Here is a 22998-nt window from a genome sequence, read left to right on the forward strand (position 1 = left end):
TTCAGGACAAAATGACTTATGAAGGTAAGCTCAAAAACATTTTTATTTATTACTATTACTATTATTCTTACTTTTATTTTTTATGTCTTCTCTAAGTTTCTGACATTGATTCTTCAATTTCTGTGATGCAGATGGGTGTAAAATCCTGAAGAAAATCAAATTTAATGTACACATAGATCAAATGCTATTAGTTTCTAGAGCTGCCAAACAATTGTGACTATATTGTCACAATTCTTTAATAACTTTGGCTCAAATGAACGCGTCACCATGTTAAATAGCTTAAAATTCAGTAGTATCGGCGAACACCGGAACTGACACCGCCCCCAACCGCGGGCACTTACAAACACGCCCCACCCCGGTCGCTTTGAAACCACCCCAAACACCACCCCCGCGTCCCCGTCGCGAGAGAGTGTGTATGAGTGCCACCCTGCCGAAACTCTCTGCCACCCCTGGTAAAATTCTCCTGAACCGCCACTGCTGCGGCACTGTGTGTCCGAATTCACAATGCACTGTGATAGCCGGGTGTGGACCGGGGGAGGCTCTGTTGCTGCTGCTCTAATCAGTTTTGAGGGATACATGATGGAAGTCCGCTGTTGTTTTGTGTTTTTGGGAAAAGTGTAACCGCCCTCTCGACCAATCATATCAGAAGTTGTAAAGTGTAAGCCAATCATATCAGAGCTGGGGGAGGGACTCTGGTGGTTAAATCCTCGGAAAACTAACGTAGGTCGGCAACCGCTGAAAATTTTGCCAGGATTTATGGCTAAAAACTAGCTAAAGCAAACTTCAGGCTTTATTCAAAATACATCATATTCAGAGTGAAACAGTAAGTTAAGTGTTTACGGAGTAAAATACCCACCTACAGTACACATTTATGACAAATTATGGTTTGCATTTAATATAGCTTTAGTGTTTTACCGGTTGCTTCATAGCTAGCTAGCTAGCTAACTAGCGTTAGCTAACTCTAAGTTACGTGAGGTAAAGAAACAGGATAGGCTATTTAACATTAACGTTAACTATTGTAGTGTAAGAGGTAGAGAGAGTGTCTATGAACGAAATAGATGAAACGTAATTGGCAGCTCTTCATATTCCTTTTTTTCATACATCTCTTAAGTATTTGAAACATCAGTAGTAGCCAAAGATTTATTTAGAGTAAGATAATGTCAGTGAAAAGGCCATAACACCATTTTATATGCCTCAGTTCCTCAACCTGCAGGAGGACATGCTGAATTTCTTTAAGACTAGCGAAAGCTCTGCCAAAGGCGTCAGGTGAGAAGATTTTTGCTAGTTAAAATAAAACATTTTAAAGAATTGATCTCTCATTAAGCTTTGACCACTTAGAAAAAGGTTTTTCATAAAAATAATGTGATATTAAACAGGCAAGCAGGGGGGGAGAACAAACCTGAAGGAGACTGATAGGGGCTGTAGGAGGAGGTCTGATCAGGTACTAATCTAGTCATAGCCAGAGTATTTGAACAACATGTTTAAGACCTGCTGTTTTGAGAGAGAGGCTAGTATTGCTTGGCTTTAGTACCGTTGCTTGATCTGTGCCTGTTGTAAGTGGATGGATGGTGTTTAAGTCATATTAGATCCGTGACTAATACAACTTTTTTTTTGCCTATTGCTATTCTAAAAGTTCAAGATTTTTTTGGCCACAAAAGACCACTCCCCAAGTAAAGACTTTCTCCCTCCATCCATTAATCTCTAGTGACGCCGCCGTTAATGCTCAAATAGACCACTGTAGTCATGCGTCATTCTGTAGTCCTCGTTATGCCCATATTAGGAACTCCGGGTCTAAGCTCCATTTCTCTATGGTCAGAATGAATAGGGTTTTTGAAAAATCGCCTCTATCACCCCCTGTGTTAAATAAAAATGTTCAGTATGTTTTATCCTGTGTACATTTTTCTCCCAAATACCACTGCATCCTCAGAATTACAAGGTTGTTAAAGAGCTATAATACTAATACTGCTACATGTGAGCTAAAGCTACTGCGCATCAGTTTGATGTCACTAAGCTACACGAAATTAAAGTGGGCTGTGGCGGTGCCCTGACTAGTTGTGCTCTCTATCAAAATGTTCTACTGTAGCGCATAGTTACAGGTATACCCGTAAATAAAACCTCTAGGTAGGATATTGTGATGACCTAAAACTCCTTATCAAAAATACTACCCGTGTTAAAACTATGATGCTGAATTTAGCTTCTTTTTTCGCCAGCTTCTTGTTTGAATGCTACTGTTCCACTTTAAATGGTGCAGCAGCTGTGACTAGCCATCACACACATTAGCAAACAAGACAAAATACTGACCTGTCGCTTCTGTGAAACTAAAATAAGTTAATGTTACTCAGCTGTTAAGCGGAAATAGAGAAACCTCCAGCTGCTTGTTCAAATTTTCCCATTCCACCTTAAATGGCGCAGCAGTTCAGAACGTGACTGCTGCACCATTTAAGGTGGAACGGGAAAAATCAAACAAAAACCTAGCTAATGTCCTGAGAAAATGTCCTCAGAAAAATGTTACCAGCATGTTACCAGTAGTAATTAGGATATTCTGAGAGCCTAAATCAGTTTATCAGGGGTCAGCAGTGATATTAAGCTGAGTCTGTACTGGATTAGCCTGAGTGCAGGTACGTTTGTAGATATTTTCAAATCAAGCTAAAAGGAAAGACCTATCGTGTTTCAGTGAGCATCAGATGAAGAACAGAGAACTGCAGGGAAACCTGCTGATTTTGTTCTGACTTCTTTTCATCTGCCCTCAGTCTGTATATGGAAATGTACACTGATATAACCTGCTTAAGGAGGCTGCCAGTCTAATGACGTCAATTCCGTGTGCAGTAGCTTTAGCTCACGTAGCAATATTCATATTTCAACTCTTTAACGACCTCGTAATTCAGAGGATCCAGTGATATTCGAGAGAAGAATGTTCACAGGACAAAACGTATCGGGTTCTGAACATTTTTATTTAACACAGGGGGCGATAGAGGCAATTTTTCGAAAACCCTATTAATTCTGGCCATAGAGAAATGGAGCTTAGACCCGGAGTTCCTAATATGGGCACAAGAGCATGGCGACACCACAAAATGACGACATGACTACAGTGGTCTATACCGCCAACATTTAGACTTTTTCATCACTTCCTCTTTAGCATGCCCCCGCACTAAAAAAAACCCTCCCGACGCCCCTCCCACACCGGTTGATTGACAGGATGCCTCTTTTACAGACTCTAGCTGATGGAAATACTGCTATTGTCAGCTTAGCAACTAACAGGTTCGCTTATAAAGATTGCAATTGTTTTTGTTTGTAGCTAGGTTAAAAGGATTTGTTAGTGCTTGTGAATCGAGCCGACTCAAAAAAGATTTGTTCTTGAAAAATGCATAAACATCAAAAACCTAAATGAAAAATGTTTTTTGCAGTTTTTCACTCCATTTATTGCAAAGCTAGTACATTAACTTAGGTAGTTTCGCTTGCACTCATAGCCTATGGTAAGCAGTTTTAGTTTCATTTAAATCGAAAATTCAATTTGAATAAGTAAACATGCTAATAACATGAAAAAAGTGAAATCTGACATGGAAAAAATCTCATTCTAATGTCCAAATGTTCCTAGGAGTTTTATTTTAGCATCTAGAATTTTAAAATTATAATCATCACATGTACCAAATAGATTTCTTTCTAGTGGAAATCCAAATTCCAAATCCAACTCATAGCTTAGATTTGTTAAACGGAGGATACTCTGCATATTTGTGGCATGAATGGGAGCCCTGCCCTGCTCCCTCAGGTCAGTTACACTCTCATGTTGATTCATTTTGTGACTCCTTTATTTTTTGGCTGCACCATGTGATTTCCTGTGCATTCTGGATTCTACAGAACTAGGGTGGGCAGGAGGGGGGGGGTGCTGCTTCTACCAGTCGTGCAGACAGGAAGAGCAGAAGAGAAAAGAAGAAGGAGAGGAGGGGGAGAGTCAGAGGGAGAGTGAGAAACAGAAACAACAGAAAGAGAAGAGCAGGAGCGGGGAGACAGAGAGAAACTGCAGCCCGACACAAGATGGCTACGGTTTCCTCCAGCTCGAATACTGGTAAGTGGCTACATAAATATTACCTTTGCTTCGCTATATCCTGGGGGAGTGTGTGCATGTCTGACTGACACGCACACAGAGCAGGCACCCGCTACGTTCACTTTCTCTGTCTAAGCTTTGTCATATCTCGGAGCAGGCATGCTTTGTTGGGATCATAGGGCTCTTCTACCTTATGGTGAGTAAGATCAATATAAATGGTTTTGAATTGTCCTAAATCAGCACAAAACTCCGATATTCCTTCACTGTCAACTGCAGGGCTGCAAGTCTCTGGTTCTGCATTCAACCTAAAGCTAATGATGATAACGGCTGATAATCTAGTTGTTGTGTAGAGTAACGGGAACTTTGAGAGTGGCTAACCAGACCCGTTCTGTTTATTATGGTCTTGTGTTTAACTCTTTAAACTGCAGGCTTCTTACTCTGTTATTTTCCAAAGTCATTGAGATGCAAACAAAATCATCCAGAGTGGTTTGATGTGAAATGGTTCATTGCAGACAAATGTACCATTTCAGAATTCTTTACAGTGGTGGTGATAGGAACCAGGGCTCACTATGTCTGCAACACAAATACAGCCATTTTATCTACTGTCCAAAACAACCAGTGAACCAACTTGTATCCTCTGAGTTTAATATGTACTGTTGATAATAGTAAAGCAGTTCTGAAAAAAAAACATATATATATATACATATATATATATATATATATATAAAACAGAAGATAGTAAAAGATCTACTCTTGTGCTTTTGTTAGAAAGTTTAAAATCCACACTTTTGACTTTCTCCCTTTGTTTAAATGAGCTGCTTGTATGGGTTTAACAGGGTCTTTTCAGTATTACCCGACTTGAATACATGCTGTCTTGGATTCTTCTGGACTCTGCCTTTCACATGTCTATTAATCAAGACCCCTAGAAGTCTATCAAGCTATTAAACCTCTGTTCCTGTCACCCTCTCCTTTCTTTCTCACACTCAGGAGAGTCACCCTGTTTGCTGAAAAGGCATGTCCTACTGCTGGGTTACCGAGACTCTGGCAAGACCTCATCATGCATCACTATCAGTGGCCAAGAGGAGGTTCCTGCCAGGCAGCCCACAAAAGAAGCCTCTCTTTGCACAAAGACACTTGACGGCATGCAGCTTCTGCTGGTGGACACTCCAGGATGGAGCTTGGAGAGTGGGGACTTAGTAGCAGAGAGGCTAGACGGACAGAGCCCCACATCTGCTCACATCAGACACCTGTGCTATCCAGGTGTCCATGCTTTGCTGCTGGTGGTGCCCATCGGAGAGCCCTTCACTGAACAGCACAGACGAGGCATGCTGGAGCGACTCGAAAGTGCTGGGATGCACGTATGGAGGTATTCCATTGTACTGTTTACCGGGGCAGATCGGCTGTGGGGCAATGGCGTGGAAGAGTTTATTGCAGAAGGAGGAGCAGCGCTTCAGAGGCTGGTGGAAAGGTGTGGAAACAGGTACCACGCTCTGGATAACACCTGCTCTGAGAACAACATGCAGGTTAGTTGAGGTGGGAAGTGAACCTGTATAAAAGTCAGGGCTGTTATGATGATGTTTAATGATGTAGATTTTAAATATATATATTTTTTATTGTCTATATAAAATAATGATTACAATTATTGTAGCTGTTATTATTTACTTCCAACAACGAATGTGAATTGGTGTGTTTCATCCATTGGGTTGAGGCAAATGCATGTAAATAAAAAAAGAGCAGAGAATACATTTATTGAGACATGTCATAAGTCTTAAAAAACAACAAAACTTGACTTGGTCCCTTAACACCTTTAAAAACACCGGTGGTGAGTAACGTTTGTTTTTTGATGTTTGTTAGTAATACCTTTAGAGGCCAGCGGTGAGTAACATTACTTGCCAACCTCTAAAGGCGGCTTTAACAAACATCATATAAACAAATGATGTTATGTTTGTTAATCAAGCAAGCAAGCATTGTTACTGACACCTTTAGAGGTCGGCAAATAATGTTTGCTTGTTTGATGTTTGTTAATAATACTTTTAGAGGGCCACGGCAAGTAACTTTTTTTTATATGTGTTTGTTAATAATACATTAGAGGATGGTGGTGGGTAATGTTTGTTTATTTAATGTTTCTTAGTTATACCTTTAGAGGACCGAGATAATGTTTGTTTATTTGAGGTTTGTTAATAACAAATTTAGTGGGCAGTGACGATGAATGTTTGTTTTTTTGAGCTGGAGTTGTGTCTATTGTCAGTTGGGAGTTAATAAGTATGAACAGCTAGGAAGCAAGATAGTTTATCAGCTAATTACTTTAGGCTTGTACTTTTTTCGTTGCATACAATGGAAAAATGTTAAACTCAATTATTTCTATGACATTTAATCGCCAGCCAAAATGTCTCGATCAGACATACTTTATTGTGAGGTTTTCATTATTTTTATTGTATCTTACAATAGATATATGTTTAATTAAATGTAATGTATTAAAAAGTGTATTATTATAATTTTTTTTTTTCATTATGTTATTATATATTGTAATTGTCCAGATAGTGGAAAGTATTGTGATTTAAATGTCAGTTCATATTGCCTACTCAGGTTAGTGAACTTCTGCAAAAGCTGGAAGAGTTGATACAGGAGAACGATGGCTCATTCTTTGTGATAAATGACAGTATTCAAGCTCCCTGGCCTGCACACATCCGACGAGGAGAGGAGCTAGATGGGATGTTGGGGGACGCAGAGGTGTCACCAATATTTAGATCACCACCACGAGGTGAGTTCTTCTCACAGTTCTGTCCAGGCCAGGGGCGTGCAGCTGGCCAATGTCCAGCACTGCTAGGTGACTTCCCTGCTCAGACACCCCTGATAGTTGCCCTGTTTTAAGTGGGTGTGTTTGAGTTAAGGTTGCATAAATCCACTAGTTGGCACTGTGGGCAACAGTCAACTAGTTGGAGACAGTGCCTGAAATACATTGATGGTTAAAACTGTAGTGAACAAGCTGGAGGAGAAAACAGAAATCAATTTTGTGCTAAACAAAAGCCAAAGTATCCTACTATTACAGAAATACAACACAAAATGAAACTAATTCCTTTGAAAGTTGTGTAAAACTGTTCTGAAATACAGGCTCACACGCCAGATTGGGTAGATTTTGAGAACTGCTGTGTCTGAGACAGAAAGTGTCATTTGACTGTCGATTTACTACCTGCAGTTTCAAACAGAACTTTATACTTTATTTCACTCTGAAAAGTTGGTCTATAGAGATGTAATAGCGTACTACTAGCATTTAGCAGGATAATTGTTTCAGACTGATAAAACCAGTTTGTGAACGTGCTTCTTGTCAGAGCCGGTTTAAATGGTCTCAGAGGTGAGGTTCTGAGAGCTGTGTTGGTTTTAGAGTGCATATCAGGATTTAGCATTGTTAAAACTAGTGGCTAGCTGAAAACAAGTATAACAAGTTACTGGAATAATCTAAGACATACACTAATTAAATAAGTCTCAATTCATTAGGAGATCACAAATGAGAAATTTAACCTTTTTCTATGGAGCTCTCGCTGTAGATTTCTTTGTCGAAGATAGGGTACAAAAGATTTAAAGACATCTTTTATTCCTCAGGCTGGGTATCAAAATTCAATATCTTTATGGCACCAAACAAAAGCCTTCAAAATGTGTGACTATCAAACAATTCTTATCATTCAGTACTGAATTTCTGTGCTTAAGTAGGAGTCTTTACATCCATTGACTCTTAGCATCTATGAGCCAATAGACTTGCTTAATTCTAAAAATAAGGTTGGTTGATTGGCTATCTAAATTACATTAAGTAAGTGTTGTTATGAACCTCAACACCTCTTCATTAATCTGCAGTTTGCTACTGTCAGTAAATATACTTTACCCACTTCCAGTGGCCACACATACATTCTGTTTGTAATTTAACCCCTTTCTGCAGGCCTCCTAGTGGTCATTCCACTGGTGGAATGGAAATTGACTCTTATATTTTTACTAAATATAATCAAACAAAATATTTTCCCATTAATTCTGTCATACGACTAACTAGAACATGGTTGACTGTAGGGGTGGGAATCTCTAGGCACCTCACGATTCGATTCCGATTCAGAGGGCTGCGATGCGATTATAAAACGATTATAGATGCATCTTGATGCATCTTTTTTTTCTATACCGGATTTCTATTTTCTCACTGTGTGAGGACTTGGTACTTTTAAAGCAAAGTATTTGTAATGATCTATAATGAATTTACTACCAATATCTTTTATTAATAAAACAAATGGAAGTGATGTGGCATGTGAACTGGAAGGCTCCCATTCACTGCTCTTGTTTGGAGCACATGAGACGCTGCTGCCACTCATCTGTGATAAAATGCGCTGTTACTGTGACATAAATTCTGTGGCATTGGGTGTCCACGAATCACATTACAGCTATCCTACCCGTTTTATTCAGTGATTCCATAACTTCGGTTTGGTGTCGTTGTAGAGAGTGGGGGGGGCGTCGCTGTGTCAGTAAAATATCTTCGAGACGGGACGCTGTATCTCGGCTCCAAAGTGTGCAACATAGCGCTAAAGCCCTGGTTCTCAACGACTCAGTACGGACGCAAATCCTGGGCAATAAAAGTTGCGATAGAGTTTGAAATTCGCTTCGTCCTTTAAGAGTTGGGTGGAAGCTTTGACATCGCTTGCTCGATGGTCCTCTGGTTGGCAGCAACTACAACCGGATGAAAAACGGGCGGAAACATAATATTGTTTCTAATGTTTGTCGTTTCCAAAATAGTTTAGTGTGACACAACTTGCATATAGTATGGCCCTTGTCCAGGTTCTAACGCTGTTTTAATGGTAGATGGTCTTAAACGCTGCTAATTCACCACCCTATAACCCTGAAAGTTGGCGTGCAGACTGCAGGTCACATACCAACGCAGAGAGTCTCGCCTAGCTAGTAGCTAACAAAAAGGCAAAGAGAGATTTAAGACAAAAATTTGGAGACTTTTTTGCATTTATAAGAACCGCAGTTGGTTTCCTAGTATGTTAAATCTGCAACGAGAGACTGTCAAACACTAAAAAGTTGCGAAGATGAAGTCAGCTTCTCTTTCGAATTTTCCCGGTCCACCTTAAATGATGCTGAATTTATATTCTGGCGCCTTAGGCAGAATTTAAGGTGAAATGGGAAAATTTGAACGAGAAGCTGGAGAATAAAAAGCTGACTTCAGCCTCGTAAAACAGTCGAACGTTTAGAGACATTTTACAAGAAACTATTCAACTTTTGAGGAAAAGTTTTCTGGCGGAGATGGGAGGAAAGCGGCTAAAGCTTAAAGCAGAGCAAAGTAAATCTGCGTTTCGTTTATATTTTTAGCCTTTACTAGGACAGTTAACATACTGGACATTAAATGTTGTGGCACCCAAGGTGGTTTGATTTTTGTTGAAAGGACAAAATGGCTCTTCTTAACAGTTGGGTTGTGACTCCTGACCCAACCTAGCTTTTAGTGCACAGGGTGCTGGTCGGATTTCTCGCTCATCCAGTTGTGTTTTTGTTATGTGCCGCCACAGACTGTCCGGGCGCTGCACTTTCGCACTTCCAAGTTCCACCTTTTGCGTTCCATCAACATTACGTCATAAATTAAATATTTAGAAAATCGATTTTTGACATTTGTGAATCGATTCAGAATCATCCACGTCCGCTTCGCGATGCATCTAAGAATAGATTTTTTCCCCCCACCCCTAATTGACTGTCTGTGTGTGAATTGTGACTCTTTTAAGCTGCTAGCAAGCAATGCGGGGTGAAAGCACAGGGATGAGAACCTCCTTCTTTGAATAATTCACTGCTCTCACTGGGATAAACAATGAGATAAAATACAACTGCAGCTTTCTTGATATTGCAAAATGTCAACACCTTTAAAAAACAGTTTTATAAATGTTGACCTGCTTGCTCATATATGAAGATAAAAATCCTGCTTGCTTCTGGTTTTCTGAATCATATTTCCAAAAATATATATTCTATTATTGAAGAAAAAATTACATATCATCTTATGCAAAAGTTTGAACACCCCTGATCAAATTACATGTTTTGTTGATTTTCTAACTGAACCTATACGGAGAACACATTTAAATATGGCATTTTTCTGCAAAATTTTGTACACTATTTCTGTTTATTTGCCAAGTTTAAAATAATGGGGGAAAAATAGGCCACATTTTTTTTCTCTAGTATGTTAAAATCAGAAAATAAACTGTAATTGTGTGTTAAATGTGTTAACTTATTTTTTTAAAAACTCAGAACTTAGAAAATTAACATGTAATTTCACCAGGGGCACCCAAACAGTTGCATATTGCAGGTTGTTGCAGACTGCACTTCAGTTCAACTGAAGAACTTCAAAAACAGATGAACAATTAGAAAAAGGTATTGAACAGGGGCATGGGACAGTGAGATAGGACAAAAGGGCCTTTGGGAACTTTTCCTATTCTTGCTTGATATAACACATAAGCTGCTCACCAGTCCAGGATCTCCATTGCTGTATATATTGCGCTTCATCAGAAGGGAGACAGGTCTGGACTGCAGGCAGGCACGTCTAGCACCTGCAGTTTCTTACTGTGAGGCCACACTGGTGTAACATGAGCAGAATGTGACTTGGCTTGTCTTGCTGAAACAACCATGGATGACCAACCCTGAAAAAGATGTAGTCTAGATGGCAGCATTTGAAGGGCCGATGCGTGTCGGTTTTTAATGCAGTGCCATCTGAAGATCATGGGCATTCAATATTGTTTTTTGGACCTTGTCCTTTATGCACAGGGATTTTAGTTTCAGTAATGTTATGGACTTTAGTTGGTGAAATCTCTAAATTCCTTGCAATTGTGTGTTGAGAAACATTGTTCTTGAACTGTTGGACTATTTGCTCCAACAGTTTTTGCAAAGTGGTGACTGCGTAAATGCTCTTTTTATACCCAATCATGACAGCATCATCTGTTACCTATTTATGTGCTTACCTGTGGAAAGTTCCAAAACAGGTACGCATCTTTCTTGGAATGTGTTGCAGGCATCCTATTTGGGTATAAAAAGAGCATCCCAGAGAGGCTGAGTCTTTCAGAAGTTAAGATGAGGAGGAGTTCACCATTCTGTGAAAGACTGCATGAGCATATAGTGCAACAATTCAAGAATAATGTTTCTTAACATAAAATAGCAAAGAACTTCAGCTTTTCATCATCTACATCATCTAATAAAAGATTCAGAGAATCTGGAGAAATCTCTGTATGCAAGAAATAAGGCCATAAACCAGTATTTGCTGGCCATGATCTTTGGGCCCTGAGGCAGCACTGCATTAAAAACACATGATTCTGCAGTGGAAATCACTGCATAGGCTCAGAAACACTTCTGAAAAACACTGTCTGTGAAAACAGTTTGTCGCTGCATCCACAAGTTAAACTCTAAAATGCAAAGAGGAAACCATACATAAACAGAATCCAGGAATGCTGCCACCTTTTCTGGGCCTGAGCTCATATAAAATGGACTGAGGAGAAGTGGAAAAGTGTCTTATGGTCGTTTTTTAAATTCTTTTTGGAAATCATTGACACCGTGTCCTCCGGGCTAAAGACCACTCAGCTTGTTATCAGTGTAAAGTTAAAAAGCCAGTATTCATGATTTTATAGCATTAGCACACATGGCATGGGTGGCCAGCACATCTGTGAAGGCAACATTAATGCTGAACGATATGTACATGTTTTGGCAACATATGCTGCCATCCAGACAATGTCTTTTTCAGGAAAGGCCTTGCTTATTTCAGCAAGTTGGTCTCCTCAGTTCCCAAACACTTACAGAGTGTCGTTAAAAGAAGAGGTGATGAAACACAGTGGCAAACATGCCCCCATCCAAACTTTTTTGAAACGTGCTGTTGGCATCAAATTCATAATGGGCGTATATTTTTCAAAAAACAATACAATTTCTCAGTTTCAACATTTGATATGTTGTCTTTGTAGTATTTTTCTTTAAAAAATATGGTTTACATGATTTGCACGTCATTGCATTCTATTTTTATTCACATTCTGCACAGTGTCCCAAAATATTTGGAAATGGGGTTGTACTTAAATACCTGTTAAAGACCATTTACATTTCTCTGTTTTCTATTTCTTAGCTGTATGATAAACATCCTGTCTCTCACTCTCCCTTCTATCTCTTACATCTCTCTTCTTTATCTGTTTCCATCCTTTCTTTCTGATCCTTTCTTGATCTCTGTTATCTGGCCCCTCCCTCTTTTGCTCTCAGAGTTGCGGATGTTGTTAGTGGGTTGGCAAGGTGCTGGTAAGAGTTCAGCAGGAAATGTGATCTTGGGTGGACGCAAGTTTGAGTCAGGCAGAAGAACAGAAGTCTCCCTGCGTCGTCAGGCTCATGTCAGTGGCCGCCGCATCACGATTGTGGACACACCAGGCTGGGACTGGTTTTCCATCGCCCGGACACCGGCTCATATTAGAAAGGAAATCAAAAGAGGGGCAGGGCTACTTCATCCAGGCCCACATGCCCTCCTATTGGTTATTCCTGTCATCTCCACCCTCACCTCCAGAAAGAGACGGGCTCTGGAGAACCATCTGGAGATGTTTGGCAAGGAGGTGTCTTTTCACACGTTGGTGCTGTTCTCCTGCGGTGACTGGCTTGGTGCAACACCAATCGAGGAGCAGATCCAAAGGAATGGTGGGCAGCTGCTAAGTCTAATGGCATACTGCTTCAACTACTATCATGTACTAGACAGCACCAGTGCTGCCAGAGGCCAAGACCAAGTCTCTGATCTTCTGCTAAAAGTGGAGGAAATGGTGGCACAAAATGAAAGGAGGCCATTTCTACCTGTGAAGTGTGAGTATCATTCTTGCCTTTCTTCTTTACTACTATAGTTATATGCCAAAATTTGTTCACTCCTGGCCAAATTACACATTTTGTTGATTTTTTAGGTAAAAACAAGTAATCTTAACCACTGCAGCAAACTTTAAACTTTTCTTTACAAATGTTAATGCAGTTACTTAATATTTAATTGACTTAAAAAAAATTAAAAAAGTAATTGTGTCACCTGCAAAAGTGAACAGCTTTGAAAAAGTTAATTTTTAAATAATTTTTAAAGTAGGTAAGAGCTATGCCTTTACATTTTTAGAACTATGGCAAAATTCACTTTATTGTCTGATTTTATTAGATCTGACAGAACTCTATACTGCATAACTATACCCTGTAGTCACAGCTGTATATGCAATATGGACTTTGACTTTTTTTCTATATTTTACAGTGAATGAAGAACAGGAGGATGAGGCAACATGTGGGAAATGCACTCTCCAGTGAGCAAACAAATGAATTTTCTCCTCAGAACACATTTATACATGATCAGTGAAGGTGATGAACTGAGCTGCAGTTTTATTTGTAGAATAATTTTACATTTAACAACATGGTTTTGCATGGCTATATAATACTGTTGCAGCCATACATTTACTGCAAATAAGCTGAAGAGGGAAAATGTAAAAATAAGAACTTAAAAACTGTGCAGAGAAGTTACCCAAACCACACTTTTAAGTGTTTATGAAGACACTTGAATTGAGACGAATGAATTTGGGCACTGCTCACATGAACTTTATAAAAAAGGTAATAATAGTGTTTTGTACGCTGTTAATTATAATCCATTTAAAATACTTTATTTTTCTGTATTGCATACAGATACGTAGAATCTTCTTAAGATGCATGGTTATGGCAGTTTATGATTAACATCTTACATCATTGCCACTGTGTCGTACAGTATTGATAGAAGAGTTTGAAAGTGCTTTTTTTGTGAAGGCTTTATAACAATTTTGCACACTTTGTATGTTCTGTCTGAAATGTAACTGTAATCACTAAAGTCATGTAAAGGGGCATGTCAGTAAGGACTGCCCCACTGTGTTAACTGAGCTCAACATCTAAATGTACTTCAGAACACTTTTGCTGTTTTCAACATTTTTGATCTGTATTTAGATTTAATGATCAGTGAGTAGCACTTTTGGTCCTAACATGCTACTGTCCTACAGATACACAGCTTAGCCAGCTCAAAAGGAAACACAGGTATTTAGAGCACTTAAAGTGTCATATTGGCTGCTGCATATTTTGCACCTGATATTTTCAATGGAATAAAGTTGGAATTTTAAAGGCTGGTGTGTAATAGTGTTTAAGACCTTGCTTACAATGAAGCTCAACTTCCTTAAGCTTAGTCTGCATGTCTAACTAACTTAATCGCTATGCTTAGTCTGAAGGTCTGACTCCTGTATGATAGCAAGGCCAAGTGTGAGTTAACTTTAGCTCTGCATGTTTACGCTTTGGTAGTAATCATATAAATCATTTAAAGATCACATGAAGTTTTGTGATGTCACAAAAATGAATGCATTTAGGTATATCCACCTATTCAGGCCCTCAGCAGTTCAGCCCCACCGATTCACTTTAAAGTGTTTCAGCTTGTATTTCAGGCACAATGCAGGGCAGCCAATCAGAACAGAGGTCATTTGCAGTCAAATGCCAAAGGTGGGCCACCCTGGTGTAATTACATGTTTTGTTGATTTTCTAAGTGAAAATAAGTTAACTCATCCTCTACGGAGAACAAACCTGCACATTTTAAAGCACAATTACTGTTAATTTGATTGATTTAATATACTGAAAAAGTTATGTGCAGAACGTTATAGCACATTAATGCGGTGTTCCAACTTGTACATATGACTTTGTCTTAAAGACAAACAGACAGCCTGTTCAAGTCTAAGGGATAAAGAGATATTAGTCAATAAAAATTAATTCTCATTGTATTTTGTACATAAAGCTACACAAATGTCATACAAAAATTGTCTTGAGGTTACATTTAGAAGTGAAAGAATACAAGGAGAAAGTGATAGGTCCTTTTCACAAGAAACAGCAGTGCATAAACACTGAATGAAACAAATTACTGCCTGACGATTATTACCCTCAGACATACTGGCGTTTATATCACTTCATCTCATTATGGAAGGATGTGTCACGTTATCTTTGTCATAGTTGCCAAGACTGAAATTTGAGGATGTGTCCAGAATTGTAGAACACCAAAAACACAACAATGTGGGAGACCAAGCTGAGTAAAAGATATGTTTTGTGGAAAAAATCCTTCACAGCTAGACTGAATAGAGTACAATAACCTCAGTGAATGTCTACAGAGTGATAAAACAATGAATAGGTGAAAATAACTATAACAAAAAACTAGACTAGCCATGTTAGCTGAAGATGTTGAAGATGTTTTGCTTTGAGCTCGAACATTTGGGTTAGTTGTACATGCTCTTTCCAGTCGTTGTTATTGTTGTTTTTCAGTACTTCTGACAGAAAAAAAACACAGAAATGTGAAATGGACCAGTGAGAGAACTTAGAGAGAGTAGAATTACCACTCTGTAATGTTTTCCGGGTTTCTCAAACACTAGAGGGCACTCCTGAGCAAGTCTGAAATGAATGGGATAATATGGAGCATTTGAGCAAAATCATAGTTTGTAAATACCTAAACCTTTTTAAGATAAAAGAATGCATTCATATCCTGAACACAGAACAGCATAAAACATTTACATTTTTTGAGCGCTTTTGAACTCGAGTTGTAGGAGTTTAAAATGGTGCCTCGTCTACATGCATGACGTCAGTGAGCTGAGCTCAATGAGCTGCTCTGGTTGCCAAACAATCAGCACTCAGCAGCAGTAAATGCACTGTACTGCACAAAACCCATTTGCTGTAGAAAAAGGAAACATACAGGTAGGTTTTCTTTGCTTTTTTAGTGAAATACATCTTTCCACTTTCTAAAATTAAAGGAAAGGTCTGGGCGAGTGATTAGAAACTATTTTAACTTTTTGTTTTTTGCCGTTTAACTCTACTCACCCCCATTCATTGAGGACTCACTCGCGGGTGCCCTCTGCTGTTTTGCAGTCCTGTTTTTGAAATAACATGGGAAATAGGAAGCGGCCAGGCTCCTTATAAACGGTCTCTGGGCCTGTCATTACCCGATTTGTACCACACACGTGCGAAAATGTATGTCTTCCAACCCGATATGGACTACACATGTGCAGGAACGTTGTAAAACGATATCGGAAATGACATACCTTTGCCGCGCATGCGTTGTCCAAATCTATCTAAAATTTGGACAACGCATAAATTTAGGCCATGTTGTAACTTACTAGCGCTGATGTAGTCTCTCTTCCTGGCTGGAAAAAATGCCGCATCACTACATACTCAATTTGACCATGTAAAATGAATACCTTTGATTCAAAGTACATGATATGAACAACAAAACCACAGAGAAATGGAACATTGTAACGTGTCAATAGAATTCTACTGAATATGGGGAGGTCCACTTAATATATAAATACACACACACAAATAAGGAAGTTAAAAAAAACAGAAATTAATCATATTAATATCATGCAATTTTTACTAATAATATCTGTAATAATATCTGTACGTATGCATAGAAGCCATACAGCTGAGAGACTTGTATGTCATTGGGATCTAGAGGAAATGCACCACTGCAGATCTTCCATTATGTGAGTAATTGTGTTCTGGGAAAAACTGAATTGGATTACTAAGCTGACTCCAACCTCTGCTGCTTTGAAACCGATTCCTACACGTGATTCCAGAAAAAGTTCCACAAACCCAACAATTTACTAAAGCAAGGCAAGAAGATGCCAACATGCAAAACTTTCCTCTGCACAGTGTTTTGTTCTGTAGCCCTGCCCAATGGAATAAGGAAGCAGTTAGGAAGAGATGGATAGGAGGAGATCTGGGTCCCCTGTGAAGCTTTAATAAACTTGAACATTCCGCATTTGCAGCCCTGTTTCAGAGTTAGATTTGCTTTTGTGTTAGTTTCTATTTAATGTGAAGTACGGCAAAGATCAAATGTTTGCACTATTACTGAAATGTAAACACACACAGTAAACGACTGCTTTGAGTACCATGACGAAATCTCCACAGGCCTCAATTATATTAGGATGACATTTCCTCAAAAAACTGTTTTTGAAAATAATTACCAGAACTTGCCAGGAGATTCTCTAAAATCATACGGCTTTTTTTCTTGACCTATATAACTTGATGGTAAACATGGGAAAATCATACTAGTGGTTGGAAAAGTAAAGACTGCAGGGCGGCACACAGGCAGTAATCATGGCGGTACAGGAACAAACACTCAGCACTAGACTGATCAAAACAGGGGTGTGCTACACCAGATGATGATGATGATAATAATAATAATAATAATAATAATAATAATAATAATAATAATAATAATAATCCAGATTCTGCAAAGAAGCCCCTGAGGCAATCTAGAACCTAGTTACAGACTGCAACATGCAGGCAGTAACAGTCTAACACTGAAAAGCACAGCCAAGTGGCATGGATTGTATACAGGAACATCTGCTAAGAATATGACTCATAAACCCAAGCTGGAAAAGTGGCTCCAACAGATTCTAGGAGAAACCAAGTTCAGTCCAGAGGAACACAATTGTAGAAATGTCTAAAAAAAGCTGTAAATATACTGTTCCACACTGTCCAAGTAAAAGATACAACCCACAGGAAAAAGGGTGAGATGGAATACAAGCTGGCTATTAAGAGTGAAGAAAATACTATGAAATTAGGAAATGATAGCACAGAATAATACAGTGACCAAAAAACATGGCAAATTAAAACTCACATTTGAATTCTTTAAGCAGTCCCCTTTGCTTTAATGCAGCTTTGAAGACCTTTGGCATTTTCAAGCAGCTTCACAGGGAGCAGCAATATCATTTTTATTTTGGTTGATCAGTGTTGCAATTTAAGATTTAATTAATGTGAGCTAGGGATGTGCTCTCGTGCTGTATTTCAGTGCTTCTGCTACACCTGTAACAAAATGTCATATTGCTTAAATATGTATGACTGTGTTAAATAGTCAGTTGCCTCTTACTTTTAATTTAACTTTTTTTGATTCACGTTCTTTCAATAGATGACTTTTTTGTGTTTGTTTAAGAATGTAAAATCCCAGTTTGGCCCATTGAAGAGCAAATAATATTTATTTTGTGATGTTGCATAAATAGTAAGCATGCAAGTGTATTTCATGTGCTCACTTAGTTCACAAATTAATAAGGGTAAAAAGGGTAATAATTCCCCCCCTAAAAATAAAAATAAATAAATAAATAAAATCTTAGCCACTGGCCAATCTGGCTGTCAATAAACCAGAACTGGTTCCCCGCTACAATTTTGTTTATATTTTTGTTCCATGTAGTTTTGAAAAATGTTAACACACTCCATGGCCAGCATGACAAAATATGAATGTAAAGACATAACAAAACTGTCCAGAAATTGTTCATTTTTGGAAAGCGTGTATTTGGCATTTCACAAAAGTGTTCATAAAGGCCAACAGACAAAATACAGGATATTATAAATCAATCCATAATGTACGCTTCAAACAATGCTCATCATTCAAAGCCCATGAAACATATCTCTGGTCCATTCTGTAAGGCTGTCAGGGTCATATACCTCAAAGTCCTGGGATTCACCTTTGTGCATTCTGAGAACGGAGTCTCATGCTTTGCTTCTTCTGCCTGTACCGTGTGGCAGATTTCTGATCTTCCTTAGCTTGTTCTTCAAGGAAGAGGAGGAAACTGGAATGGCTGGAGATGTACACAGCTTGAGGTGGTGCCAGGTTTGAGGCTTTATATGAGAGTCCAGAGAGGCAATGAGTTCCTTAAGAAAACTAGGAGAATCATAGGAGCCAATCAGTTATATTCACTCTGGTCACTTCATTCTTCCATTGGGTCCAAACCTCCGAAAGCAGCCTGTGAAGAAGAAAAAGAAAAAACAATACTGTAGCACATATATAGCTCTCTTTGTAGGAGATTGTCATGCAATAAATCTGTTACAATAATGCTAGTTGACAGATCCAACATAGGAGACTATAAATTAAACCACTGCATGACACATTGCTTGATCTTACCTTTGAAATCACCAATGCAGTTTCTATGAGACAGCAGACCCCAAAGAAAGGCTTCCATTAGCCTGGCCAAAGCATGAACTCACAGGGCTTCAAACTACAGTACCAGTCAAAAGTACACTTGCTGAAAACTAGGTAGGTTTTTCAAAAATGTTGTAATTTTTGACAAATATGTGAAGACAGGTTACAATATCCACATTATCAAAAATAGTGTTCAAAACACTGAAAGCTGTCACTAAATTGAAGATTCCTTTGCCTTAACAGTTTCAGAAACATGAGGCACTCGATTAACAAGTGCTATGGTATTGAGATCACGAGGCCAGGCAGGTCGGGTCATTACTTTGAGTTATTCTTAACCTTCTTTCTTTGCGGGATAGTTATTGCTTAGTTTTGAGGTGTGTTTCAGGCTGTTATTATGCTGAAGAATAAAGGATTACCCACAGTTCTGCAAACCACAGTCCTGATGAAATGGCAGAAATGAGAGGTATATGATTACCCTTCTGTAGACTAAAACTCCACAGACTAAGAAACAACTCTAAACAGCACACTGTAGACCACGGCACTGCCTGGGAACTGCACCTGGAAAACGCCTGCTCACCCACACCCACTGTAGGTCTTCTAAACACAGTATATAGAAGTCAAAAGTTTGGACACACCTCCTCTTAGAAATACTTTCTAGTATTCTTAGTAGAAAGCATCAAAACTATGCAGTAACCAAAAAAGATGCTAGATTCTTCTAACATCCCTTTACACTATTGGCACCTCTAATATTTGACAGACACATTTCAAGAATATAAGCATACATTTTTGAATGTCTGTAATATTATTTTTGTAATATTATTTAAAATAATCCACCAGGTGTGTCCAAACATTTGACAGGTACTACATATGTCAAACCCAATTATTTCCTAAGACTTGGAATTTTCACTCCTGCGCTTTCTAGCTTCTGTACCGTTTTGACCTGAAGAAGTCTTTCTCGGCTTCTGCCCTCTAGATAAGCCAGCTTCACGCAATCTTCTTTGGATTGTTGATATTGAAACTTCTGTTTTTCTAGTCGCGTTTAGCTGTGCTTGTATTTGAGGGGCAGTTAAGTCACCATTTTGCTCATATGTGACTCGAATAAACTTGTTCTCCGATTCTGAGGTCACTTTTGGCCTCCCTGACCTCGCTCGGTCCTCATGAGTACCGGTTTCTTCAACTCGTTTGATGGTCTTAGATACAGCATTCACAGAAACTTGCAGAGTTTTTGCTATTTTCCTTAAAGACTGACCTTCCTTTCTTAGCTTAATTATAGACTCTCTTTTCTCACGGCTTAACTGAGCATGTTTCGCCATTTTCTCTTCCTTCACATTCAGGATAGTCAATGGTGTGTTTATGCGGCAGATATTTTTAGCAGTGAACCTTCACCCTGTATAGTAACTGCCAGATAACTTGGAAAAGATTTAAGAAAGGCAACTGCTGCTGTTTCTTTTTGGAGCTTCAAGGGGAAATCCCCTTGCTTTCTGTGTCCATTTCAGAGAAATTCACCATTTTTAAGTTAAATTTTTAACTCACTTATTGATTATCGGCTCATTTAAACACACAATGAAATTAAGTGATTATACACAGGTTTCTAGTTCAAGCAATAATAACTGTTTTGATTGGGTGCTGAAACTTTTGACTGGGACTGTATCTTCCAGAATAAAGCCGTGGAATGATAATCTGATGTCATCACAGCAGAAATGAGGGTTGCAACAAAGAACCTGAGGGGAAAAGAACACAAGTGGTGACATTTCTTAACTCTTAAATTTCCATTTCTTCTGGCACCCTTTTGTTCTTTGAGTGCACCTCATAAGTATTTGTGAAATGATCTGTAACACTTTGTACTCATTTAAAAACTACACACAAAATAACTGCTTAAATGTGGTTCTCCTGGTCCAGCTAGTTACTAATCATTGGGTTAGGGCTAGTGTTTCACACAAATATTCCTCTTAACACAAATGTAATTAATCAGCCAAAACATGTTCGGAGCCTGAAGTTTGCTTCATTCATTTTGCAGTGGAGCTACGAGACTAAACTAGCTAACAAGTCATGGAAGCGTATGACCACCGACCAAAGTACCGTCCAAACTGCATGCCTACATCACACACTTGCCTCAAACTGTGGTGAATTGTTAAAGGGGAACTTCACCTATATGTTTCAATTTTTCTGCTTGATTAAATGTTTAAGATGTTTAAGACAGTGGTTTGATGTGAAATGCTCTGTTCTATAAAACTCAGTCAAAATATTTTGAAGCAGTGGTGACAGGAACCAGATCTCTGAACAGTTTAATGTCTCTAGAATGTACATCACAGGACGTTTTTACATAAATCTGTTATGAATATTCTGCCTGATGCCCAAGACATTTTTACAGTAGTTTTGAGAGCAGTTTTTGGCCTAAATGCATTTTTTTTAACGTGCAGTGTTTTAAAACAAAACAGACTCCATGACATTGCACCTTGCTAATAGGTGGGGTATAAGCACGGGTACAGGAGGTCAGACAGCCCTACTTCTTTCATAGGTGCCAACAGTGTGGGAATAATATAGCTCAAATTATGAGTTATTCACAGTTCTGAGCACTGATTTCATGGAAATGGTAATTCCATGTAATTTTTATCTATATTAAACAAACCATGTACAAGTACACCTTCTGATTGTATTTAGCAACCGATTGACAAAACTATTTCACATAATGCACATGCCTTCAGCCCAACACTGCTCTGACACAGTATTCAGCAAAGGGTATGTTTAGTGTGATGCACACTGTGCCTCTGCACCCCTTGCACGTTAGAAAAATGGGTCACACATGAATACTTAATGGAAAGCACATGAACACGTGGACAAAGTACACAACTTTCAAATTCACAACTTTCGCTGAGTATGGTACAAACATAACCTGTGCATCGCATAAGTTTGTCCCAAATGCATGCCTTTAATTCTCAAGGTCTCTTGCGGTAAACCAGGACAGTCCATTCTTATCAGCACATGTCTGGTATGGCTGCAGGTTTCATTCCAATAAAGGTGGAGCTCACATTATCTGTTGTTGAAGACTGAGACCAAGTGATTCAATCAGGTGTCCTATACCTCTGCAACCTTTGCAAGTATTATGACAACATAAAAGTGCAGACTTGGAGGAGGACAGCAGGGCTTAGGGTGCGATTTGGGACAGGCCACATGTCTATTAATAAAAACAATGAATTAATAAAAACATAAAGGAGGCGGTGCTGGGGTGGAGCTGTGTAGATATTGGTCTCTCAGCAGGGTTTACAACATCAAATAGCTGAACTGATTTCACCAAGACTGTATTATTACTTACATTTCCACAAAACTGTGGGACCTTTCCCATAAACCAGAGGTGCAGTCCGGCGAGGCACGGCCCGGTTTATTTATTTACTTAACACCTGCTGCTCCCTTTACTTATTAGCCACATTAGCCTCGTAGCTCCAGAGGAAAACTAGCTAGATATGCCAACACCTCAGGTAGCAAACACCGGGTTTTATCGACTGTATATGGGGTAAGAAGAAAACTCTGTACATTCGTTACATTTTTGACTGAACTATTTCTTGAAATCACAGCATAAAAGGCACATAATAAAACATACTTACACTTTTACGCAGTGTACATAGTGAGCCAGCGCGTATACGGAGCCGCCGGCAGCTGTTAATGCTGCAAATGTTCAAAGGAGCATCGCTCCTGCGCGCGGAGAACAAAGCGCGTGAATAAATAACACCGCTGCGCGAGGACGATTCCTGCCACGACTGCGGCTTCTTTTAGGTTCAGAGGCGGACTGAACACCAGTCGGCGTATTACTGCCACCTACAGTGCGGAGGTTTAGAATAGCCTCGAATGTGATGCACTAGGTGTCCAAAAAACCTTTCTAAAGAGTGAATATGGAGCCCTGCTTGTGACATCCCGTATAAACAAAATCAATGCGTGGCCACAACTTAGTAAGGTATGAGAATGAGATAATTAAGTGGTGGCCACGACTTAGTACGGGATGGGAACG

At 39.1% G+C, this 22998-nt stretch overlaps 1 protein-coding gene and 1 long non-coding RNA gene across 2 annotated transcripts; one reads left to right on the plus strand and one right to left on the minus strand.

Moving 5' to 3' along the window:
- Window positions 1–3855: 3855 nt before the first annotated feature.
- Window positions 3856–14174, plus strand: si:dkey-110g7.8 (GTPase IMAP family member 8). Its single transcript, XM_036590476.1, has 5 exons — window positions 3856–4063; window positions 5030–5565; window positions 6629–6803; window positions 12284–12865; window positions 13287–14174. Exons 1-5 carry the CDS (start codon window positions 4033–4035, stop codon window positions 13337–13339), a joined length of 1377 nt encoding a protein of 458 aa, XP_036446369.1. The 5' UTR covers window positions 3856–4032; the 3' UTR covers window positions 13340–14174.
- Window positions 14175–18386: 4212 nt separating this feature from the next.
- On the minus strand, window positions 18387–22756 carry LOC118821689. Its single transcript, XR_005008355.1, has 3 exons — window positions 22598–22756; window positions 18978–20716; window positions 18387–18819 (listed from the first exon to the last, which is right to left on the minus strand). It is a non-coding gene; the product is annotated as an uncharacterized LOC118821689 (long non-coding RNA).
- Window positions 22757–22998: the final 242 nt, after the last annotated feature.

The sequence above is a fragment of the Colossoma macropomum genome, unplaced genomic scaffold (assembly GCF_904425465.1).
Source record: "Colossoma macropomum unplaced genomic scaffold, Colossoma_macropomum, whole genome shotgun sequence".
NCBI lineage: Eukaryota > Metazoa > Chordata > Actinopteri > Characiformes > Serrasalmidae > Colossoma > Colossoma macropomum.